Raw genomic sequence first — 26,651 nt, forward strand, 5'->3', positions numbered from 1 at the left:
CTCCTAACCTCAGGTGATCCGCCCACCTCGGCCTCCCAAAGTGCTCGGATTGCAGGCATGAGGCACTCCACCTGGCCATAACTCTCATCTTTTTAAAGCAAGCCTAGCTTCCTAAGCACTCAGACAGGAATCTGTAACTCAAGGAAGAGACAGGCTGCGCTGCACTCAGCTGAAGCAGGCCTGACAAGGACCTCCCTGTTTGCAGCCAAGCAAGTAGGGTGAGGTTATAGAATCCCTCAAAAGTGGACAACTGAGCTCCTGGCCAGAGCAGAATCCAGCCCCTGGGAGGGCTGCTTTGACACACCCAGCCATGGACAGATCAGCCTTATTCCTGATGTTCCCTAAACACAACAGCACTGGATGGGTAATCTGATGCCAAGTCATCACAGATCATCACCCCTCCCACCGAGACTCTGGGAACTATTTCCATTTGGTCAGTCTCCCCAGGAGCCAGCTGGGAGGAAGAACCCAAGCCTGCTCAGGACCATACTTGTCTTATCTAAAGAGTTAAGTCCAGAGATACATCCAATAAATGTCTTCAACCAAGAGTCATCAAGTACCTGCTATACTCTGAGCTCTTTCCAGGCACTGAGGCTATCCTGCCAGTCCTAGGCACAAGATCCCTCCTTCCCTGGAACTTACCTCCAAGTAGAGGCAAGTTACAGTGAGAAAGCCAGCACACGAATGAGAAACTAGCAGATGAGGACAAGAACAGCAGAAGAAATAAAGCAGGATGACTGCTTCAGATTGGGGAGCTGCGGGAGGCTAATCTGAAGATGGCAATGTTTTCACTGAGACGCAAAAGCCGAGAAAAGACAGGCCTTGCAGAGTCTGGGGGAAAAGCAGTCTGTGCAACAGGAAAAGCCAGGGCAAAGGCTGGAATGAGCTCGAGACAGAATGAAGGCCTAGGTAGCTGGAAGGTCTAAGCACGAAGGAGAAGGACAGGAGCTGAGGTTAGAACGGTAGGCAGAGGATTTGGTTTCCTATGAAACCAGAAAGAAGTCACTGAGGATATCTAAGCTTTGATGTGATACAGGAGGGGTAGGAGAGAGGTGGGTGGGCAGGATATCTGTGTTCAGATAAGGCCACACTCTAAGAGTTCCAGGGCATTCCTGGTGTGACAGAAGGTAATGGGTAAGAGTGGCCCACTGAGCTGAAGATGATCCCATTTCAGAGTATAAAACTCTGGAGGTCTGGCAGATCTCCCTGCAACAAGGACAAACAGGATCACAGGAGTCCTTCAATAAGTCCCGTGGTGATGTCTACAGGGACACCCATAGGCAGACCTGCACCGGCCCAGGGGGTGGGCTCTTGGGCTTGGTAGATGCCTTCCTTCCCCACCCTCATAAGAAAGCAGTCTCCAGTCTTCTTTTGGCTTCTCTCTGGTTTCCAAGCTGGACTTAAGCCCTACTGCTTGTTCTACCCCTCCCGGGGTGACCCACCTGCTGGAGGCACCCAGGTGGGAGGACTAGAGGGTGCACAAGCTTTGGTGTATGTCAGTTGGCACCCTCCTTTCCCCTGGGAAGCAAGTGCTTCCTATTGGATACCACGGGGAAGAAAGATGTCTCAAGGTTATAGGCAGCTAGACTCGCAAGTATTCCTGATACTGGGAGGTGTCTGGTTAAAAGAGAAAAAAACTTCGGGCAGCATCACGAGGTCAGGAGATTGAGACCATCACGGCTAACATGGTGAAACCCCGTCTCTACTAAAAATACAAAAAACAATTAGCCGGGTGTGGTGGCGGGCTCCTGTAGTCCCAGCCACTCAGGAGGCTGAGGCAGGCGAATAGCGTGAACCTGGGAGGCAGAGCTTGCAGTGAGCTGAGATCATGCCACTGCACTCAAGCCTGAGCAACTGAGACTCCGTCTCAAAAAACAACAAAAAACAAAAAAAACTTCTAATCATGGGTTTCAAGGACCCCTGCCTCCCTCCCTCCAATGCCCAAGTAATATCTGCCTTCCACTCACTCCTCATTTTGAATGTGGGTTAAATGCTTCATATAATTCCTAGGACCCTTGTTCAAGTCATTCGTACCTTGCTATCCTGACCTTCAAGCCTTCCCATGGCCTGGGAGATACAGATTAGCAATCAGGACCGCCCCCCCACCCCCGACCCGGTCACCAGACTATGCTTTTCCCTTGTCACCACTGCATATTGAGCCCTGTCCCCTGCAGCCAACTTGGCTTTCAAGATATCTTGTTGTTGCCTATCTACACCCCTTGCTTTCCCAGGTCAAGGCTTCTGCTGCTGTTTCTTTCTTGTAGGCACCCCTTCTTCCCTTTGCTGTCCATTAAAAGCCAACCAGTCTTCAAAACCCTGATTTTTAAAGAATTTCCTCTCTACATTAGCCGGAGCGATTTCTCTCGCACACTCTCCATTCTATTCTAAATATTTATAGACCAAAGAGCACCCTGCTGAATGCAGCCCCTTGGAGATCAGACACTAGGCCTGAGATAATTCCATATTCCATACAAAAACCTAGTATGTAGTAGATGCTTAATGGCCATGTTCAGAATTAAACTGAAATTGATGTGTGCTAATCCAAACTAGAAATGCATTAAAGGAAAAGTTGAGGCTGGCCTGTGCACATGCGGGGCACACCAATCACGCTACAGAACCAACCAGCCTTGTAGCAACCTCACACAGAGATCCCATCCGGATTGTTTCCTTAGGCCCCAGGTAAACCCAGTCTTGGCCAGGCCCCTCTCAGCCAGCACATGAGCTCCTCAAATCATGTACCTCCCAGGAAGTTACCATGGCTCATTGGGTTAAACAGATAAACAGGAAACCTGGCTAGAGAAAGAAAAATGGATTATAGTCTCACTCCTGCCAGGGGCTTGTTACAGAGATTTCAAGGGTATTGAGTTATAACTGAGGCTTTTCTGATGGAGAGAGTATGTTTACACTTGCCCTCTAACAGAGAGATGTGAGGGCTCCCTCCACTCTACTCGGCAGACACACTTAACTTGTCTCTGGCCCTACACAGGCTTGGATGCCGGGATGTATCTTCTTTTTTTGGAAACGTTCTATGGCATTAGGGGAGTAGGCACTATACCCTACCCATCTCCCCCAGCCTCCCTCTCTCTCTGTCTCTCTCATGTATATGAGACATATTTCAGCTAAATCAAACGGGACCAATAATACAAAGACTTTCCCACTAGATCACCCACATTCAAACTTCTAGAGTTCTTTCTATTGGAAGGACCAGTTTGGGAATTTTCTTGCAAGAAATGCAACTGTCTTTATTATTCTCTGTTGCTTCTCTTCCCAAATAATTTGAATCCTCTCTGAAGGCAGAATGCATATGTATATTCTCTCTTTCACCACGGAGTTCACGATAGTATTAGTCTCAGGGTATATGCTCAATACCTAGGACTGGAGAAGAGTGGGTGCATGTACCCAATATATGGTAAGGCAATGGGGTGGAGTGGGATGGGGATGCAATTAAGTGAGAACCCATGGGAGGTAGAGAAAGGCTACAGTATTACATCTCTCCTTCTAGCACTTTCAGGCAGCACACCCTGCACGGGTAGATTCCATTCCATGCAGCTGCCCCGTGGGTCCTGCCATTCTTCAGCCCACCTGCTCAAAGGCAAGTAGACTACCTAGAGCATTAAGGAGAAGAAATGGTGACATGTCACAGACGTGGGGACATACAGGCTTGGGAAGAGACTAAATTAGGGATTCCACTTCTCTCTCATAAAGTGTCAGGGCCACAAGGTCCCAGGTCCCTAGTCCAAGGCAATCACTGTAGGAGAGTAAGGAGCAGGCTTGTGTTCCCTGCAGCCACCTTACTGCTGTGGCCTTACTGCTATGGCCAGCCCTTGCAAGTGGGTACTCGGGCAACTGAAAGTGCCTCCTGGCCCTCCTAGACACGGCCCTCAGCCCCTCACCCACGATATCCACACTATTGAGAGTCCCTGCCTGATACCCCATCCATGGTGGCAACTGGTATCAGGAGGCCTTGAAGATTTTAATGGTCAGAACAGAGGGGCTTGCTGAGTTTGGAAGTGAAAGAAGACGGGAGGAGAGCTGAGTGGCAGTGGGGTTGCTTTGGGAGGAGCAGGAATTATGGTGGGAACAAATCATCGGAGCAAGCATGACACACCACCCATCATTGGCTCACCAGCATCGAGACTCGGGGGCTAGTCCTCAGAAGAGCTATGAGGGAAGGCTGATTTATGTGCATTATTTAAAGATCATCCGTCCAGAACACTGCTCTAGAAGAACCTACCCTTTCCCTTAGCTCACGCCGCTGTAACTCCCCAGTTTCACACACAGTGCACGGGCTTATACCACAGAGGTTTAGCGGTTCGTTCTTCTTTCACAGACATCAAAGACAACCAGCACCTGACACCCTGCCTCTCCTTGGGCCCTCAGGAGGCTCCCAGGGCATTCTGACACATCCCTGATTCTCTGGCTTTACGATTTCAAGATGACCTCTTGCCTCTTGTTTTCTTGCATCTTCTGCCACCTCTTTCCCCAGAGGAGGGCACCAGGACATCTGCCCAAACACCAGGCTCAATGCCCTCCAGCTCAAGGGAAGAGGTGGCACTTGAACTTTTGGCCTCAGTGCAGGTCAACCATGGCCCAGCCCATGGAGCCAAGCTACACAGGCAGCCACTGTGAGACCCAGCCAGTGACAGCAAACATACATGGTTATCTCACTCTCTTGAGTCCATTTCCAAGGTCAAAACAAAGCAAAAGCCCACAGAAATATGTGAGAAACATGTGAGAGAACTCACTTCTTCCTCTTCTATGCCAGTCAGGTCCCAAAAGTAGCCCAGTCGCATCTGCAGCCTCTTCCAGTTTTCCAGGAACATGGTAGCTTAAAAAGAACAACAACAACAAAAAAAAAACACTCAATTATTTTTGAAGAGTGGATTCTGTACCCTTTGGGCTCACCAGTGGAGGTGGGGGATAAACTAATAGATTTTAAATTTAGGAGCTCTCTGGAATGCATTTAGCCTCTTTTTCCCACTTCTAGTTGAAACTGCTAGAAATACTCCACATCCTTGAGAGTCAATAGATACGTTAAACACACACACACACACAGACACACACACACACTCCTTTCTCCACTTCTAAGTTATGAGAAGAGGGTCAACACTGATCTGGAGAAGTAAAGTAAGGACGGCAGGATGAAGAAAATAAAAACGGAGGGGTCTGTAGGATTTTTTGACAAGTCTCATCTTGCCTATGCAATCCATTCTTTCTTCCTTCACCTTCCTCAGCACTCTCGCTTTTCCCCTACATTTCTGTCTTTCTGTCCCCAGCACCACTTGCCTCATTTGGACCCTAATCATATCATTCTGCAGTTACATAACAGTCTCCTAACAGTTCTGCCTGACTCCAGACTTTCAGCCTTCCAACCCATCCTGCTTGTAACTGATAGAATAATCTCTGTAAAGTGGTATGCATTCATTCTTCCATTTGCTGAGCAAATAGTTGTAGAATGCCTGCCACACCTACACATCCATCAGTTTGCCTGCCCCACCCACGGCCCTTTGACGGACCAGCATGCCTTTCTTAGCATGCTCTAGGAAGAACCTGATCCCCCCACCAGCCCAACCCTACAGCTACGGTTTGTTAGACCAGAGCTGAACACCTGATCCAGGGCCTGCTGACAGAGCAGGCAGATTCCCTCTTTTGAAAACTGAAACTAAAAACACAAAGAGGAGCAGGGAAGGGAGAGACCATGCAGCACCTGAAAGGAGGGAAGGCCTTAGTTTCCGACAGCATCTCCAGCTCCAGTTCCCAAGAGGCCTGGCTAGATTTCATTTCCTACACCCAGGAGCTTGCCTCTTGCTTTCTTAAAATAAATCTCTTGTTATTTGAGGAAGTTTGAGTGAATTTCTAGTCCTGCAAAAGCACCAGTCCCAACTAAGGTATCTGCAATGCACAAAACACCATTCTAGGCATTGTCGGGGAGATCAGGTGAACTTCATGTGGATTTTGCTTCTCAAGTTGTTTACAGTCTGTGAGAAGAGATTGTAAACAACTACAATACAAGGCATAAAGTGATCGAGGCCCTAAGAATGACACAGATGAAAAAGCTGTGGGCTTGCGAAGAGAAGTGCTACCTGCCAGAGGAGGCATCCTAGCTGATTTTTGAAGGACAATGGCATATGGGCACGGAAGGAGTGGGCAGAGGGAGGGTGCCAACACTACCAGCCTACATGTTCAATGGCTCCTTACAGTCTAAGTTCTTCTCTCTGGATTCCAGGACTATGTATTTCGAGACTGAACCATCTATCTGAATCTAATCCTGCCATTTGTCAACATACATCTTGCAGCTGGGTCATCCCATCACCATCTTCTCCATACTCGATTTGCGCCCATTGTCCCTCTCTCCTGTGCTATCCTCCAGCTTCTACCCTCATCCTATCCTGACCCAGCTCAAGTCCCCCTCTTCCATAAGATCAGTCCCCACGGCACCCTGTCCTCCTCACTCCTACTGCCCTATGTTCATGGCACCCTGGAGAGGGAGGGGACATGACATTCCCTGAGACCACCCCTACAGATCCACCCCACCCCTAGCAGGAGCCTGAGCACACTTCACTACATGCCATGCCTGACTACTGGCCGGCACTTCATGTCTGCGATGTAATAACAGGACTGTAAACTCTTCCTAGCTCTTAGCTGCCTATGTCTATACCTCAGTCACAGCTCAGAACGGAGAATATCAAATACTGATGCACTGGTTGAATACACAGTTACTTAACGCTGCATTTGTTTTACTTGCATTTGGTGCATTTGTTTTACTTGCATTTACTACATTATGGTGCATTGATTTGCATGTTTTCATCTGACATGACATTTTGCATGTAGTGATTTGCAAGTTTTTCTCCCTTGGATTTGAGGCCTTTCTCGAGTGAGTGTATTCTGACCTCCCAACACTGGCTTTGGCCCGGAGATACCAAGAATGGTAGTAAGTCCCTCCTCTTCCTCCTGCTCCTTCCTTGGTTCCTGAGGAGGGCTGTGCACACAGCAGTGCCCAGAGTGCGGACCGACTGGCGTCTCCATGAAGGGAGGAACGTCAGACTGCAGGACAGATGAGAGGGGCAAAAGAGTCATGGACAGATGAGTCGTGAGGGCAAGGGAGGCAACCATCAAACTGACGGCGAGCGGCTCCCAGTTCTATGCCAGGCACTATGCTACACGCTTTGCATGCATACCTCATTCACCTGTCACAAGAACGCTGTGGGGTAGGTATTATTTCACTCAACTTATAGACGAGGACAACGATGCCCAAAGATGAAGTAATCCGCCCAAGATAACAGGGCACCTTGGCCAAGGGTATTGACTTTAGTGTCCACAGAACTAGGCTCACATTTACCTGCTCTAGAATCCCTAGCTGGTAAGGAGCAGAACTGAGACACACATCAGGTCTGCCTAGGTCAGTGTCCTTAACCTCTATTCAGAAAATAGTTCTGAAACCCTGTCTCTTTCCTTCCCTTTTCAGCAGGACCTCACTCTCTTTCCCAATGTTCCCTAGAGTTTGAAGTCAGAGTCACAGGGGAGCTGGGTCTGAAGACTCCAACAGACTCAGGTCCTGCTGACTGGTATCCCTCAAGACCTCCCGACTCCACATCGCCCCTTCCACTGCCACCGGCAGCCCAAGTCTCTCTCTACATACAGCCATTTCTTCCCAGCCTTATTCCCGGCAGGCCTGGGCCCTGGCCCAGGCCCACCCAGCACAGCACCACTAATCATAATAATCAGGGTAATGAGAGGCATTACTATTATTTTTAATTGTAATTTGTAGACAATCTTGCCTAAGGGCTCTTGGCTGCTGTAACTGAATACACAATCACATAAAGCACAGCAAGGCTGTCAAAAAACAAAACCAAATCCTACCCTATGCCAGGAAGCTCTGGCACAATCCCACCTCTGGGTACTTTCCCTGCACTGTCATGTGAGAGGAAGACAGTAGGTCCAGGGGTGGGGTAGGAAAAGACTGAGGATCTCAGAAGGGGTGGGAGATAGCTGTTCATTACAGCTATCGAGGGAAGAGAAGAGGCAGTTGTTGAAACTTGAAACTAGGAAGTACAATTGAAAACCAAGTTTCTCTGCAACAGGGAATTATGTGTCCCAAGAAAGTTCTTGAAGGATTACAGACCTGGAGTTATTAGGCTTCAGCTACTCAATGGTGGTAATATCAGCAAGACAAATTATGGGAGTTAGAGTTGTAATATTTCACAAAATGAATACGTATTCTGGGTTCCAAATCAGTTCAGGTGGGTCTTGGAGTAATTCCATGATACTCCTGTTTGATAAGGAGACACAGAGCTGCCAGTGACTTCCCAGGCAGCAAGCCCCAACTTCAGAGTGTTCTACTGACCCTGCCCGTGAACAGTCCCAGGACTCTTATGGTCACAATTCCATTTCCTCCTGCTCCAATTCTCGATGGGCTGACACTGCCCGTGTGCTCTCGGGATGCAGCTGCTCTCCCTGATAATAGAGAATCGAGTGTGCCCCGGAAATTTTTCTTGGTGGCCTAGCAATACAGGAATCTTTCCAGTCAAGTTCTGTCTCCCCACAAGTGAAGGTCCACTGGGAATGGAGGAAGGGTGTGTTCTCGTTCCCCTAAGAACCACTGAGAATAGGCCTCTCCCTCTCCTCCTTCTCCTCATACTCTCAGGGATGTGTGACTCAGGGCCCATCCTGGCATATCCTCCGGGCTCCATGGAGTCAGTGATAAATCAAGCAGCCTCTGCAGCAGGACTGTGATCCTGCTGGTCTGTGATCCAACGTGCAAACCAAGGGCCTGCACATTCAGTGATGAGTAAAGGAGCAGGTGGCTACTCATATGGGCTGACACATGTTGACTTGGTCCCTTTTCTAATACTCATGGGTGTGTCTTCTTAGAAATGCTCAGTTACCATGGGGTGGTTATTCCATGTTATTCCAGTTTGTGAGAATAGGAGTGTGTGTGTGTGTGTGTGTGTGTGTATGTGTGTGTGTGTGTTTATAGTCAGATAGCTATGGCTCATAACAAGTTTATTACCCCCACACTCTGGGAGGAAGGGAGGAGGAGAAAAATGAAGGAATTATTTTTTCCTCCACAAATCCCTTTGGTGAGAATACTGAAAGCATTACTCTGGCAATAAATATTAAATTAAGCAGTGCAGGGACAGTACAGTCTACACTCACGATGTCCTAACAATAGCACTGAACTGGAGTCAGGAGACCAAATCTCAGCCCACGTTTACCATGAGCTAACTCTGTGACCACGGCAGTCACTCCACCATTCTAAGTATTGTGCTGCACGATATCTATACTCTCACCTAAGTCAGTGTACCTGGAGGAGTCTTACGGGTGTGCTAGGGGTTTTCGAAACAGGCATTGGTTCAAATTCTGAATAAATCACACATGGGACTAGTACAAGGTTAGCATGACTACATCCGAGAGAAAACAGATAAAGACATGACGGATGTTCCTATTTCTATTCAATTCACACATATGAGTAGCGAAGTGAAAGGCATTATCCTTAAAATACTTCTTGGGGAGGGAAGAAAAAATGTGAAAGCAAGTAACCTGAAGGGGATGAGCTTTAGGGCTTGGTCACTCTACCCATTTAAAGGAACGGCCCATATAAGCAAGCCTGGTGATGGTCACATACCCCATAGAGCCATGAAGATGGAGAAGAAGACGGTCGCAGGGTTGTCAAACAGGTGGCTGGCCCGCGCGGTCCCACAGGCTGAGCTGAGGTTCCAGTAATCACAGGACTTGTCGCACAGGGGACACATGATGAAGGCATTCTGCTGGTCACACATCTCTCTGCTGCAATAGATGGACATTGTTGGGTCAGGTGGAGCTCCAGCATGGTCCACTCCAAGAAAAAACCATCCCCCAAATAGCTCCCATTTCCAAATCTAAGGTTGAGTTTTTCAACTCCACAAGTAAGGAATGTTAAAGAAGTTAGCATTGGATCATTGGATTCTTCACCTGGAGAGTGTTACTCATATTTGGTTCAAAAACAACAACAAAAAGACGGGGTATGGAGCTCCCTGTCACTACAAGTGTCCTGGAAAGTTACTGAGATCTGTTAGAGATACTGGGCATTAAATTATGCCTCCTAAAGTCCCTTCAGAATGTGTTGGGTCCATGAGATTGGTGGGATGGGATGCATCAACAGTTGTGAATAAATCACAGCCTGAAGCTGGATTTCATCATCCATTCTTCTAGGCTGTTTTTGTAAAGCCTACTGGCTGTCTCACAAACAAGTGATACTGGTCCCAAGTAGAAACAAACATGAGTATGTGGCTAGACCTGTGCATGCTCTCACCTCTAGAAGAAGAAGTTCTACATAGGGAAGAATGGAGTAGATCTGGGTGGAAAGCCCTTTTCTAAGAGCATGAGCTGGAGAGGCACTTGTAGAATGCAGAATAACAGCCTCAACCTAATAAGAATTATTATAACCATGAAATAAGACTAGGGACAATGAAAGAGCAAGGCAAATTCTTCGAAGGTCTAGATTCTTTGATACTTGCAGCATGAACCAAATAATCTCTAATGGCCTGTATTCCAACCTATTCTTAGTGTATTTCCATTTAATGGACTGAGGAATATATTTGAAATTCCATTCACTCGTTAGCTGACTAGCTGTGTCCAACAGATTTAGGCTCATACGAATGCTTGGAAATAAGAACCAAAGAATCAGCCCTGACTGGCCTTCCCAATAACCCTCTACACCATACACTGATAGGAAAATGAATGAACTCATCCCTCTGTTGTGTAATATTTTCCCAGAGAGATGGGAGGATGGTTAAGCTCATGGTTCAGGGGGAAAGGGTGGAGAACTTAAGATTTCACGAAAGCAAAGCATTGGCTGTTCTTACAGGGCAACTGGAGACAATGATGGGGAGACAGGGGATCCAGCACTGAGAACCACAGCTGTTTTCCACACAAAGAAGCAGCAGAGGGCGCTACAGAGCACGACTCACAAGTGGGAGCCACGGCTAGGGTGAGCAAGCTGGTGCCCTGTGTGCTAAAGCCAGTGCTCAGAGGAAACCCGCAAAGCCAAAGGAATGCCTGGGTCTATTTCCCCCTTCATTAAGAAGTTGAAGGGTGGCAGATTTACTGAGGGGCTGTCACTTCCTGTCAAGCCCCAGTTTCTAGGCTTCTGTTTATAATGAGCTACTAAATCCACAGGAGGGAAAGGCCTTCTGTGTGAGAGAATGGAAATTCTCAGTCTCTAAGGATAAACCCCAGTTCCTCCGCTGACTCGCTGCTAAGCTCTCCGTTGGCAAAGTTCAATAAAAATGGCTCATCCACATCGGAAATATTAAGTAGTAATATCTTAATAATACATTCAGCTGTGCTAGTTTCACCTGGGCATGTTCTGCTTGGTGACTAGAGAGCCCAGTTTATGTCTTCTGGGTCAGAGCTGTGTTTGCTATGTAGTTGAGAAGGAACTGTTGCTTGCAGAGAGGAAAGTACTCCCTTAAAAAACAGATTTACAAAGAAAATCACTTGTCTGTATAAATTCTAGTAAAAGACTTTGCACTTTTAAGTCACATCCAAGAACATACGAGTTCCTCAATGCTGCTCTTCAAGTATGTGTGTTAGGGACTTCATTTAACTCAGTGGTTTTTTTCTTTTAAGCATGGACTGAGGAGAGACAGAAACCTAGTCAACTGAATCCTAGTTGAAACTAGTCAATGCTAAAAGGTCAGGAATGAAAAACGTATTAGCAGCCAAGCGGGTGCAAAGCACTTTGAAACCCAAGTGCTGTGTAAATTACTGGTTTTTAAATTAGAGTGCTGGCAACTATCCATCATTTGTACAAGATGGCAGCCACCATGGTATGGATTCTCCTCAAATCATTTAAATGCGAAGTCAGAACGCTTTCTATATGTATTGGAGGGTTTTTGATGTGATCAATTTTAACAGAATTCTAGAGGAATTCTGGCTAAGAATGACATCGAAACGACTTTGTGTTTTCTGAGACAGGCTGCCTCTAGACAAGCTGAAAGATGAGGGAGCCTGCCTAGAATGGAAATCAGGTCTAGCGTACCCACTAAGCTGCACCATCCACAGGTTTCTAGTGAGAAGTAACTGTGGCTATAAATCCAATGCCGTATTCCTTTAATTTATTATTTTCTCTAGAAAGCATAAGAAGCTTGATAAACGGCTTGACAGTCCATTGAACCAAGACCCTAAAGTGAGCAACGTTCTTCAGGGTAAATCACTGCTCCTGGATTAGGCGATTCAGAGCCCCGTTAGCGCAACGGGAGAAGGTACAAAGAGGCAATCATTCAGGAAATTCAGACTAAACAGCTGCTATTAAGTTCTCAGACCTAAAGTAACCAATCTTTTTTCAATATGGTTTAGATTAATCAGCTTTTTAAAAAATGTCCTAGTGTTCTCTGTTCATGTAAGTGCTGAACAAATGAAATCCATCCCTTGGTGAGTAGAGGCAGGGATCATGCACGCACGGAAGTATTACTGACAAGCTTATGCTTATATCCCACATATCAAAGTTAAATTACTGGGAATAAAAGGTATCATTTAAAGTTCCACCTAATCCATGTCAGTTTTCTGGTTTTGAGGTTGTGCCGTAGTTACATATGATGAAACCATGGGAGGAAACTAGATGAAGGGCACGCTGGACCCCTCTGTACTATCTCTGCAAGTTCCTGTGCTGTGAATCTAAAATTTTTCAAAATAAAAAGGTTTTAAAAAGTGAGCGATAGTAAATTTCAGGCTTGATGATGAAATTAGCAACCTCTACAATAATCCCAGGAATACTGTAAGTTTTTCATCACAGTTATGTGTGGCTGATAGACACAAACCCTTAGAGTATGTGTTTATTTAGATTCAATATTGGTTTTTAGAGAATATCTCTTTGTTTATAAGGAGTGGCATTTTGTGAGCTTCTATCAGACCCACAGAAGGTGGACTTCTGATGAATTTACAATTGTGTATAAAAAATAGTTCATCTGTTTTTAAAGAAATCTATTAAAATGTTTACTTTTTTCTAGTATTTACACCTTCCTGATTTGCCAGGCCCCATCCTGAGTCTGAAGAAACAACATCCAAAACTTAATTTTGTAGTAATTTTAATCTTTTTTTGACTATGACCTACAGTTAAAATGATTTGTTACATCAGATTTCAGTATGCAAATACATACCCTCACTCTCACAAACACACTTACAAAACTGAAAGAAAATCTCATGAATTAACACTTACCCATCCTTCTTATAATGAATACTAACATTCATTGTGTTCTAGGCTATCTTACCCCATCTTATTTTAGTCCACTTAAAAGCCCATTAAATTGATTCCACAACCCACCAGTGGTGGTTGTCATATCCACAGTTGTAAAACGCCATCCATTCTGATAGGCAATGTGACACATCCACAATAACGACTGCACTTTACACTTGAATATCCCTGCATGTGCACGTGTGTGAATGTAGGGTGTGTGTCTGTGTGTAGACATCTATCTGCATGTGCATGAGTGTGTGTGAATGTGGGATGTGTGTCTGTGTGTAGACATCTATGTGCATGAGTGTGTGTGAATGTGTGGGGTGTGTTTCTGTGTGTAGACATCTATCTGCACGTGCATGAGTGTGTGTGAATGTGGCTGTGTGCATCTGTGTGCAGACATCTATCTGCACATGCATGAGTGTGTGTGAATGTGGGTGTGTGTATCTGTGTATAGACATCAGCACATTCATGAGTGTGTGTGTATGTGGGTGTGTGTGTCTGTGTGCAGACATCCATCTGCACATGCATGAGTGTGTGTGAATGTGGGTGTGTGTGTCTGTGTGTAGACATCTATGTGCATGTGCATGAGTGTGTGTGAATGTGGGGTGTGTGCATCTGTGTGTAGATGTCTATCATTGCAGCATGTGCAGACCATGTCCTTTCCAGCTGTAGTCATTGCTGCCACGTGTATTACCATGTGGGGACCCAGGGCACAAGTTCTAAATCCTGATATAAACCAGCCCACTGGTGTCCCACCCACTGCACTGGAACTGGTTCCCTAGGCATGGTATGGGGTTTGCCACCCTTGGCCAACCTGAGGCCAGATGTCTAGGGATCACAACTGGCAAGAGAAACCCAAAAGCCATGTTTTCTTAGAACACACCCAGGCAAGCCCAAGTGAAGCTACTGAGTTGTGAAGGAGGATACGAGCCCTCTGGAAAACTTCTCTGCTTATTAGAAAAACCAAAGACTTTGGAACAGGAGGCAACAGAGTTCAACTCCCAACTATCGGTTGTTGATACTGGACAATTTATGTGACCTCATGTGGCATCAGTTTCTCAATCTCTGTTCAGTGGAAATAATAATGCCTATTTATGGTATGTATAACATTGATCTCTTACAGGATCAAAGAAACTAGTTTATAACAATCACCTAGCATTATGCCCAGCACAAGGCAGGTATTTCATAAGTATTAGCTCTTCCCTCACGCTAGATGCGCTGGGGAAAGCAGAGCCCTAATAACCCATCTCCTGTGATAAAGGTTCCAGAACTCCCAATCAAGAACACTTGCCCTCTGCCTCCCTCTCTCTCCTCCTTCCTTTTTCCCTTTTTTTTTCCCTGCAAAAAAAAAAAAAAAACACTTGACAACTGATACTAGAGTTTTATACCAAAAAAATCCAAACTCCTATCTTTAGCTATTGACAATATAATCTTCAGTTGATTTGATTTGCAAGACCATTTGCATAGATTAACATAGATTTAGTTTTATTCTAGATATCGACAACATCATCTCCAGGTGATCTGATTTGCAAGACCATTTCTGTAGGGTATGCACCAACAGGCAGGAAGCAGGTGAGCCAGGAAGCAGGTTTCTGCCCGCTGATGCACACATACCCTTCCTAAAATGCACAGTTTTCGACTTTTTCTTCAGAATGGCCATTACTTTCCCCATTACCACCCCCAACTCTAATGATCCGCCCAGTGTCCTCATCCACCTGGCTATGGAGGGAACATCAAGTTGGTACGAAGCTATCCTGCCCCCTAGCCACAATGAATTGGTCCAGGGCCTCCACCTAAGTCAGACAGAGTCATAGTACTTTTTCACTTGAGATGAATCGAGTATAAAGTTCTAAGGTATAACACCCATGAGCTACTAGCAGCAATGTTTAAACCAAATGGAGAAAATACGTGGTGAAACTAACAAACGCTAGAAAGAGCCAGAGGCAGGAGATAAATGGAGTACCTATTCCAGTGTTCCTTGAATGCTTATAATAAATTTTCTTTTTTGCTTAATCTAGTTCAAGCTGCATTTCTATCACTTACATCCAAAAGAATATTAAAACATACTAACCATGCTTCAGTTTGCAAAGACAATTCTGAAGACGGCAAGAGGTTTAAATTCTAAATATTAGCTAAGTGTATCTTTTGTCCCTTGTACTCTACTTCCACATATTTTGATTTATTCAACAATTATTTATTAATCTTCTGCTATGTGCCAGACAGAGTCTCCTTTAATCCTCACATCACCATGATTTAGGTGTTGTGATTACCATTTTACAGCCAAGAATACTAAGCTTCAGGGAGTAAACTGTCCAGTCACACAGCTAATATATAACACTGTCAGCGTAAGTGCTTCTTTCCTTTTCTTTTCTTATTTTTTTTTTCAGAGGGGTCTTGCTCTTTCGCCCAGGCTAGAGTGCAGTGGTTCAATCAGTCACAGCTCACTGCAAGCTCAAGCTCCTGGGTTCAAGCAGCTCTCCTGCCTCAGCCTCCCAATTAGTGGGACTACAGGTGCATGTCACCAAACCAAGCCCAGCTGATTTTTTTTTTTTTTTTTAGAGGTAGGGTCTCATCTCACTGTGTTGCCCAGGCTGGTCTCAAATTCCTGGGCTCCAACAGTACTCCCTCCTTGGTCTCCCAAAGCACTGAGACTACAGGTGTGAGCCACGATACCCATCCCATATTTCCTTTGTGGGTTCTCTCTTCCTCATAAAAACTAGCTTTGATTCTATCTCTTGGCGCTCCAAGAGTCCCACCTTGGGCTATTCCTCCCTGCAGTTTCTGACTTCCTGAAACAGAGACTGCGCCTTCCTCAGCATTAGAGCTGCCTGCTTTCTCCACTTGCTTTATTCTATTGTGGTCAGACATTCAACTTGCTTTATATCTGACCACACGGATGTGGCTTCTACCCAGTGTCACTCCCCACACCTTGCCTTGGATCTTATGGGAAACTAGACGGGAAAAAAGGGGATGAAGTGGAGAGAGAGAGGAAAAAAGTGTTTCTCTGACATAATTCTTCTCACCAGGAATTATCCCTCTGCCCACATCAGACACATCCCCCTGCCCTAGAGAAGAGCTTGACTAGAAGAGGAAGTGGGCCTCGCCTAGCATGGCTCTGAAGTCATTCCCAGAATCTGTAGCTCCTAGATATGTCTCTGGAGGAAAGCTACATGTGTCACAGCAAAGGAGAATGATAGAGGGTGAGGGCTTTGGAAAGAGGCATGTGAAATGTACTTGTACTGGGATGAAACTCCAAATTATTAACATATGGCAACTGAGCCTCTTTCTTTAAAACTGATTTACCTGGGAATATCTTCTTCAATTGTTGCACATCCATAAAGAAACACAATCACTCCAATTACAGAAGATGGGATGAGGAATGATGTATATAACCCCAGCCAGGCAAAATACAGTCCAATTTTTTCTCCAAAATACTTTCTGGAAAACAAAAAAAGAAAATGAAACACATATTAAGAACATCATATACTTTCCTTATTTCTGTTTGTTCTATGTGTAAGGATGGGGCAACATAGATATTCATTCCTCTTATAATGAAAACAAAGGGATGGAGGTTGCACGGGGAAGGGGAGGCCTCAGCACAAGGAATCAACGACTGAGCTTTTCTGGAATGAAGTGCATTCCACTGGAATCACATATACACACCTGTCTTGGCTGTTCATGTGAAATAGACAGCCCTGAGAAAGAATCCAGCCCCAACAGCAAACTAAAAATATGCCATACATTTTGGCACCTTTACCAAACATGAATAACGCATCATCATTTCGTAAGTGCCATAGCACTCAACCCATAAGAAAACACACCTTTTTGAAACTAGCTTATTTAAACAAAACACACAGATCATATATTTGGGCATGTATATTTGTGTATGCAAACCAACATAGACACACTTATTGAAAAACAAGTAGAAGAAATCCAATAAAATATTAGTAATGGTTTCTTTGGATGATGGGCTTATGGGTGGTTTTTATTTCTTTATTTTTAAGCCACTTTACTGAGGTATGTTGGCATACAAAGAGCTGTACGTGTTGAACATATACAACTTGATGAGTTTGCAGATAAGTACACACCCATGAGAACATCACCAATCACTTCATAAAGTTATCCAGTACCTCCAAGTTTCCTTTTGTTCTCACCCTTGTTTTGTTTAATTAAAAAAAATATTTTCTCTTGTGTTAAGAGCAATTAATGTGAGATCTATCCTCTTAGCAGATTTTAAGTATACAATACAGTACTGTTAACTATAGGCTCTATATTATACAGTAGATCTCCGAGCATACATGCATTGCATAACTGAAATTTTGTACCTTTTGACCAACATCTCCTCATTCTCCCCTCTCTGCAGCCCCTGTTAACCACTATTCTACTCTTTGGATCCATGAGTTTGACAGTTTTTAGATTCGTTGTACAGGTGGGATCATGCAGTATTTGTCCTTCTGTGCCTGGCTTATTTCACTTAGCATAACGTCCTCCAGGTCCATCCATGTTGCAGCAAACGGCAGGATTTCCTTATTTTTAAGGTTGAATAATATCCATTGTGTGTCCACATTTTCTTTATCCATGCATCTGTCAGTGGACACTTGGGTTGCTTATACCTCTTGGCAATTGTGAATAATGCTGCTATGAATATAGGAGTGCAGGTATCTCCTCAGGATGTTGACTCTGATTCCTTAAGATATACATCCAAAAGAGGGATTGTTGATTCAAATGGTAATTATATTTTTAATTTTTTGAGGAACCTCCATACTGTTTTCCACAGTGGCTGCATTGCCACCAACAGTGAACAAGGGTTCCCTTTTCTCCACATCTGCACCAACACATTTTATCTTTTGTTGTTGGACAACAGCATTCTAATAAGTGTGCAGTGATATCTCACTGTGGTTTTGATTTGCATTTCCCTGATGCATCGTGACATTAAACACTTTCTCCTATACCTGTTGGTCATTTGTATGTCTTCTTTGGTGAAATGTCTACTTAGGTCCTTTACTAAATTTTTTATCAGGCTATTTGGTTTTTTATGTGTTTCTTTGTTTCGCTATTGAATTGTAGAAGTTCCTTATATATTTTAGATATTAATCCCTTACCAGATATACAGTTTGCAAATATTTTCTCCCATTCTGCATATTGACTTTCACTCTGTTGATTGTTTCCTTTGCTGTGTAGAAGCATTTTAGTTTGATATATTCCCATTTGTCTATTTTTGCTTTTGTTGTTTGTGCTTTCTGTGCCATATCTAAGAAATAATTGCTAAGTTCAATGTGTAGAAGCTTTTTTCCCTGTTTTAAGAGTTCTGTTGTTTCAGGTTTTACATTTAAGTCTTTAATCCATTTTAAGTTGGGTTTTTGTATGATATAAAATAAGGGTCCAACTTCATTCTTATGCATATGGATATCCAGTTTTCCCAATATCATTTACTGAAGAGTAAGTAGTATGAACAGTTTAACAATATTGATCCTTCAGATCTATGAACACAAGGTATACTTTGTAAACCAAAACTTATTCTGAGACAGGTCTCAATCAATTTAGAAGTTTATTTTGCTAAGGTTAAGGACATGCCTGGAAGAAAAAACCACACAGTCGCAGAAACAGTCTGTGGTCTGTGCCTTTCTCCAAAGGTGAATTTAAGGGTTTCAGTATCTATCAGTGCCTTTCTTCAAAGATGAATTTAAGGGCTTCAACATTTAAAGGGGAAATACTGGGCTGGTGGGCTGGAGGGGAAAGACGGAGGATATAGTAGGGTCATCCACACGCTGCAGGAGAAAATGAGCGGGTAGGAAAATAGTCAATTAAGTATTCATCTTGTGCTCCACAAATTGGCACTTAATATAAGGTGAACATAGAGCAGCTGCCTGTGGAGATACTTGGCCTTTTATCCGTATCTGTCTGCTTCGGAACAAAAGGGAGGGCAGCTTCTTGCATCATTCGGTTTTCGGCTTAATTTTTTCATTTTGGCAGAGTGAGTTAGGGTCCCAAGTTTTTATTTTCCTTTCACACCTTCCTTTTATTTATGTCATCTTTATTTTCTTTTATCAATATTTTATAGTTTTCAATGTGCAAATCTTTCGCCCTCTTGGTTAAACTTATTCCTAGGTATTTTATTCTTTTTGATGTTATTGTGAATGGGACTGTTTTCTTAATTTTCTTTTTAGATAGGTTGTTAGTGTACAGAAATGCAAATGATTTTTGTATGTTGATTGAGTATCCTGCAACTTGACTGAATGTATTATTTCTAAAACTCTTTTTGGTAGAGTCTTTAGGGTTTTCTGCATATGAGATCATGTCATCTGTAAACTAAGGCAATTTTACTTCTTCCCTTCCAATTCGATGGCTTTTATTTCTTTTTCTTGCCTAATTGCTCTTGCTAGAAATACTATGTTGAATGTAGGAGGTAAGAATAGGCATTTTTGCCTTATTCCAGATCTTAGAAAATAAACTTTTTTTTACTATTGAATATGATGTTAGCTGTGAGATTTTCGTGAATGGCTTTTATTGTGTTGATGTTAGTTCCTTCTATTCCTAATTCATTGACAGTTATGTTCCTTCTATTCCTAACTAGTTGAGATTTAAGTTCTTTCTATTTTTAATTTGTTGAGAATTTTAAATCGTGAAACAGTATTGATTTTTGTCAATTTTTTTCTCCATCTATTGAGATGTTCATGTGATTTTTATCTTCACGTATTGATTTGTATATGTTGAACCATCCCTGTATCCCAAGAAAAAAATCCTTCTGGGTCATGGCGTATGCTCCTTTTAAAGTGCTGCTGAGTTTGATTTACTAGTATTTTGTTGAATATTTTTGCATCTACGTTCATCAGGGGTGTTGACTTATAGTTCTTTTCTTGTAGTGTCTCTATCTGGATTTGGTATCAGGGTGGTGCTGGCCTCAGGAAGAATTTGTAAGTTTCTCCTCTTTTCCTGTTTTTTGGAAGACTTTAAGAAGTATTGGTATTAACTTTTCTTTGAATGTTTGAATGTTTCATCCACGAAACTATCTGTTTCTGGGCTTTTCTTTGCTGGGAGTTTTGCTTTGCTTCATTTTGTTTGTTTGTTTGTTTTCAATTATTGCTTGAATCTCCTTATTTGTCATTGGTCTGTACGGGCTTTCTATTTCTCCTTGATTCAATCTTGTTAGATTATATGTTTCTAAGCATTTATCCATTTATTCCAGATTGCCCAATTTGTTGCTGCATAATTGTTCATAATCATTTGTTCATAATAATTCCTCATAATCCTTTTTATTTCTGTAACATCAGGTGTAAAGTCTCATCTTTCATTTCTGATTTTATTTATTTGCAACTTCTTTCCTTTTCATTAGTTAGTCTAAGGGTTTGTCAACAAACAGCTTCATCAATTTTTTGTTTTTCTGTTCTCATATTCTGTCTTATATTTATTTATTCCCTAATTTATATTACTTCTTCCCTCCTGCTAATTTTGGGATTAGTTTTTTCTTTTTTTGTAGTTACTTGAGATGTAAAAATTAATTATTTGAGATCTTTCTTAATGTAGCCATTTACCACTATAAACTTCCTTTTAGTATTGCTTTTGCTGCATCTCGTAAGTTTTAATATGTGGTGCTTTCATTTTCATTTGTCTTGAGATATTTTCTAATTTCCTTTTTTGATTTATTCTTTGACCTAGATACAGTACTCTTGGTTGGCAGGTTTTTAAAATTTCAGTACTTCAACTATATCATCCCACTCTCTCCTCATCTGCAAGGTTTCTGCTGAGAAGTCCACTAGTAGCCTTATAATGGTTCCCTTGTTTGTGGTAAGTCACTTTTTTCTTGTTGCTTTCAAAATTCTCTACTTGACTTTTGAGAATTCAGTTTTAAGGTGACTCAGTGTTAACCTCTTTGGGTTCAATGTATTTGGGTACATTGAGACTTCATGAATTTGGATGTTCATTTCTCTTCCTATATTTGGAAAGTTTTTAGCAAGTATTCCCTTAATAAGCTTTTTTCCTCTTTCTCTTTCTCTCTTCTCCTTCTGAGTCTCCCAGAATGCATATATTGGCTCAATCTATGGTGTCCCGTAAGTCCTTAGGCTTTCTTCACTTTTTAACTTTTCTGTTTTTCCTGTTCCTCCAATTGGATAATTTCAAGTGACTTGTCTTTAAGTACAATGATTCTTTCTTCTGCTTGACCAAGTATGCTACCGAAGTTCTGTATTAATTTTTTTAGTTCAGTCATTGTATTCTTCAGTTCTAGGATTTCACTTTGGCTCTTTTTTTATTATTTCTATGTTTGTTGAACTTCTGATTTTGTTCACATGTTATACTCCTAATTTTGTTTAGTTGTCTGTTCTCTTGCAGCTCATTTAAGACAATTATTTTGAGTTCTTTGTCAAGCAGATTATGGATATCAATTTATTTAGGGTAAGTTACTGGGACATTTTTCAGCTCCTAATAAGGTAGTATTGAGTATTCCTGATTCTTCGTGATCCTTGTAGCCTTAGGCTGGTGTCTGTGCATGTGAGAAGCAGTCACCTCTTCAGTTCTGACTGACTGGTTTCAGCAGGCAAAGACCTTCATCAGTCATGCTGGTCAGAGATCATGGGTGGATCAGCTGCCAGAGTCAGCAGGCAGTGTCTGTGGGCAGACTTAAGCCGAGCGGGGTCCAAGGGTGGATCTGCTGCCATGGTCCGTGGTCGGCCTGTTGCCAGAGTCTGTGGGTGGGCTGGCCTGCTGCTGGGTATGTGGGCAGGTGGGCCTGCTTCCAAGGACTGGGCTGCTGTGCCACAGACAGTCAGAGATTCTGTTGGGATTTGCATGAGAGTAGGGCTGCATTTGGTTTCCGTGAGCAGTCAAGGTTGCTGCTGGGTCCACAGGCAGATGAGCAGGGCTGCCCCTGGGACTCTGGGAAAGTGGGTGGATCTGTCACCAAGTCCCCTGCTCTGTGGAAGTGGTCATGCCATTGGTGACATGGGAAGCCAGGTTCCTGCAGGGTCTGTATATGGACAGAGTTCCCTATGAGCAGTGAACAGGCAGAGCTGTCACTAGGTCTACAAGTGAGCGAGGCTGCTCCTAGGCCCATGGTTGGTGGTTCTGCTGCCAGAAAGCATGAGCCTGCATTCTCAATGAAGTTTTTCTAGGTCTTGAGCTTCACCAGGGTTCTGCAACCTCTAACCTAAAAACCAGAGCTCTCATAAAGGTATATTTTGTATACAGATGGTTGTTAAATAGGTGTTTCAGCAGAAGGGTGGGGCCTGAGGATGTCCTATTTTGCCATCTTGCTGATATCACTTTATTTCTTTATTTCTATCTTTCTGCACTTAAAATTTCTCTACTTTGCTAATAAATTACTTCTATAAGGAAAAGTGATTTCTTCTAAAAAGAAAATTTACCAACTCATATATTTTTTATTACAAGTTTATAAAGTTTGTAAATTACCAGTTAAGCCTCTAAAATGCAATATCCCCCTAGATAAATATTGACTCTGGGTGCCTGATGAGAAAAATACAATCTACCAAGGAGCAATATATTTAATTTCCCAAAAGCCTGTGACATAAAACCCAAGAGGGAAATGAGAGCTCTGTCCACACATTGATGGAAGAAGAACAGTGAATAGGATCTATTTCCCTACCATCAGAGGTTCTGCTTCCACTTACGATGCAGACAATTGCAAGAGAATACAGTTTCCAGCCTAACAACAAGAGAAATCTGGATAATCTGTGAAATTATAACTTCACTTGAGCTCATCAGAGAGCTGAAGTTGTAAGGTAACCAGGAGAACTGAATTTTTTTAATATGCCAAGTCCATCCAAGGAAAACTGGGATATGTGAATAGTTTTACATGTGACAGAGAATGGGAGGATGCAATAGTCCCCATAAAAGTAAGAAGAAACAGCTAAAATTTTAAAAATTCAGAAAGATGAGTATAAGTTAGCATGACAGAGTGTAATAATAACTGGGAGCTTCAAACACAAGGGCAGTTTGCCTCACGCACAAGGTCACTTCCATAGACCTCATAAGGAAGATAATGGGTAAGGTAAGAGACCAAAGAGAGTCAGTCCCCTTAAGTTGCACACAGGTGTGAAAAACCATGCACTTCCTGGGATCATCTCTTATTCAAATCGAAAGCCTTCAACGGAAGAAGGGACCTGACCCAAGGACCTAGGCAAAGACCCACTGCTTCTGAAGCCAGAGGTGGGCTGCACATACAGCCGATTGTCCTTGATGGAAAGGTTGGAAACTCTCCTAGGCCCGAGATTCTGCAAACTTACAAATTAGAAGTCTGTTACTGCAGAGGAAGGGCAGGAAACTATCTAGCACCCAAGAATCCCTAGCAGGAAAAGGCAGAGTTTAATTGTGAGGGGCAGAGGGGGGACATGAATTCTAAGAAACCCTCATTTCTGAGGCTTGAGTGTACAGAGCCTGCCGAAGACTGAGATAGGCCTAGAACAAAACCTCCCTATTTCCCTCCACAGCCCCACTTATAGTAAACAAGTGATAAGCTCCACATCTCAGTGAGCAACAAATATCAACAGCCTGATACCAGGGCAGCAGGAGGGGCATGGAGAAATACCCCGTTGCAGCAGAGGCATGCTTATCTGAAAGCGGCAGAGAAACAATGAGGACAAATGTTCAGCACTCCAGGGCTCACACAAAGCATAAGATAACAGAGTACCATCACTGAAGGAATCTGAAGTTTGTGGTGCTGTGCACTGAAGGTGATTCTTGCAACAACAAAACCTCGCTCAACTAGATTGACTCAACTCTCCTCACTACTGACCTGATGGAATGGAAGAGGCACATAGGCATACTACTACTTACCTCAGTTTCCACTGTCATTTTATACACAACGTATGGCATTCAATAAACAAATAAAATTTAAAAATCCCATTGTTAGGAAACAAGGCAATCAATGAAGCTAAGCTTGATTTGGATGTCAGAATGATGCAATAGGGATTTTTAAATAACTCTAATTAATAGATTAAAGCAGAATCTACTACAAAAGATGTATCAAAAGAAAATATGAAGGGAAAAAAGAGTGAAGAAAAACAAATCTAGCATTCGAGAGCTATGGGACAATATCAAAGGATCTATCACACATTTAATTAGAGTCCCAAAAGGATAAAAGAAAGAAGAGAGAAGAATATTTAAATATGTTATGGGTAAGAATTTTCCAAAAGTTACAGGAAACAACAAAACACAAATCAACAATGTTCAGAGAACCCCATGAAGAATAAATACAAAAACAAAAATGAAACCCCACATACTTAGATACATCATAGTCAAATTTCTGAAAACCAAAGATAGGAAGAGAAAATTTTTAATTAAGCTTGTGGGGGAAGGAAATCAGATGCAACAGAAGATCAAAGTCATCATACAGGATTTATAATCAATTTCTTGGCAGAAACTATGCAAGCCAAAAGTTAATAAAGTGACATCTTAGAGCAGGGGTCCCCAACCCCCAGAGCACAGACTGGTACCTGTCCATGGCCAGTTAGGAACCAGGCCACACAGGAGGAGGTGAGCAGCAGGGCGAACCATCATTACCGCCTGAGCTCTGCCTCCTGTCAGATCCATGGCAGCATTCGATTCTCAAAGGGGCATGAACCCTATTGTGAACTGTGCATGGGAGTGATCTAGGATGTGCACTCCTTATGAGAACCTAATGCCTGATGATCTGAGGTGGAACAATTTCATCCCAAAACCATCCTCCCACTGTCCCCAGCCTGTGGAAAAATCATCTTCCATGAAACTGATCCCTGGTGCCAAAAAGGTTGGGGACTGCTGCCTTAAAGTATGGAAAGAAAAAAAATGACTAACTCAGAATACTATATATAAATAAAATCTCTTTCAAAAATGAAGGCAAAACAATGTCTATTTTAGGGAGTAAAAGCCAAGAGAATTTATTACCAGCAAATATGAGCTGTAAGAAATGTTAAAAAAAAAAAAAATCTTTGGGCAAAAGGAGTATAATCTCAGTAGAAATTAGGATCTACACAATGAAATACAGAGTACCGGAAATGGTGAAAAGGATGACAAGTAAGAGACATTTTTCCTATTAATTCCTTTCAAAGGCAATTCACTCTCTAAAGTATGCTTTCTCAATCACCATTTCTCAAATACCCTCACCATTATTTCTTCATTTCTTTCTGCACTGTAAATTTTTCTACTTTGTTAATAAATCACTTTTATAATAAAAATGATTTCTTTTGGAAACAAAATTTATCAACTCATATTTTTTATTGCAAGTTTACAAAGTTTGTAAATTACCAGTTAAGCCTCTAAAAAGCAATTTCCCCTTAGATAATGTTGATTATGGATGCCTGAGGAGAAAAATGCTATCTACAAAGGTGCAATATATTTCATTTCTCAAAAGCTTGTGACATAAAACACAAGAGGGAAATGAGAGCTCTGTCCACACCTTAATGGAAGGACTAATGGGTAAGAACAGTGAATAGAATCTTCGTTCAACTTTTATATTTTAAAAATAAATTTTTTTAGAGAGTTCTCATCGTAAACAACGGTCCTAATGGTACCTATGGTGATTGAAAAGAGGACACAGAAGAGTGTAACTGCTAGCTTTGAGGGGCTTCCTTAAAAAAGATTAAAGAACAGAAATTAGAACAAAAGTCAAATTACACACCCACTATAATTCCTCCTTCTCCACCTACTTCCAAGTTCCCTTTATCTCCAACTCCCTGGCCCTGGCCCCTCCAGAAGGTCTTCTAGATATCTGGGCCCCTAGCTTAAACCCCTCTCCTCAAAAACTTGTCCCATCCCCTCAACAGATTCCTTTAACACCTAAAACTCCTCCAACTTTCCCAGAAAATCCTTTAAATGTTCAACTGTTTGCTTTAACTTCCCTGCAAGATTTACAAAAAGCACTCTTGCCTGACCTCCAGGCCAAAGGTATACAGGTTACTTGTGTAAAAGCTGGCAGCCAGGAAATATATCGAACACAGATTCAGGGGATTTGCAGCCTGGCAGGTTCTGCTCTACCTTACAACTCCTCTTACTTCCATGAGACTCTGTAATAAAACTTCATCAGCTTCAGGACTTTCCAAATTTTGGACCCCCACAGCAAACAAACAAACAAACAAATAAATAAATAAATTCCTTAGAGTGTCCTACACTTAAAGAGAAAAAAAGCTTTAAAAGTTACCCTAGATCTCTGATAATAAGCAAACATGCACCCAAAACTCCTTCTTAGAGAAAACGTGCATTTTTTTCCAGGCCCTTGGAATTGTAAATCTTACTATGTCTCTGAAATGTAAATATCTAAGGAGTTAACTAAAACAATGTCTACACCCATTTGAGACTAAAAAAAAAAGGAGGGGAAGAAGGGGCTTTTTATTTTAAAAATCAAACTGCTATAGATAGTCCTATACCCCAAATTTAGTCCACAGCCCCCATAGGATTACCTAGCAAGGGCAAATGACAATTTTTAATGTGTTCTCCACAAATA

The 26,651-nt window shown here is 42.7% G+C and overlaps 1 protein-coding gene across 1 annotated transcript in view; it reads right to left on the reverse strand.

Annotated features, from left to right (window-relative positions):
- ANO2 (anoctamin 2, calcium activated chloride channel) overlaps window positions 1-26,651 on the reverse strand; it is a 372,967-nt gene that overhangs the window by 170,048 nt on the left and 176,268 nt on the right. Inside the window, exons 10-12 of the mRNA XM_011955293.1 lie at window positions 16,523-16,657; window positions 9,626-9,786; window positions 4,746-4,828 (exon numbers count right to left, since the gene is read on the reverse strand). Coding sequence (XP_011810683.1) covers window positions 4,746-4,828; window positions 9,626-9,786; window positions 16,523-16,657 — 379 coding nt within the window. The remainder of the gene's footprint in view (window positions 1-4,745; window positions 4,829-9,625; window positions 9,787-16,522; window positions 16,658-26,651) is intronic.

The sequence above is a fragment of the Colobus angolensis genome, unplaced genomic scaffold (genome assembly GCF_000951035.1).
Source record: "Colobus angolensis palliatus isolate OR3802 unplaced genomic scaffold, Cang.pa_1.0 Scaffold11, whole genome shotgun sequence".
Classification (NCBI taxonomy): domain Eukaryota; kingdom Metazoa; phylum Chordata; class Mammalia; order Primates; family Cercopithecidae; genus Colobus; species Colobus angolensis.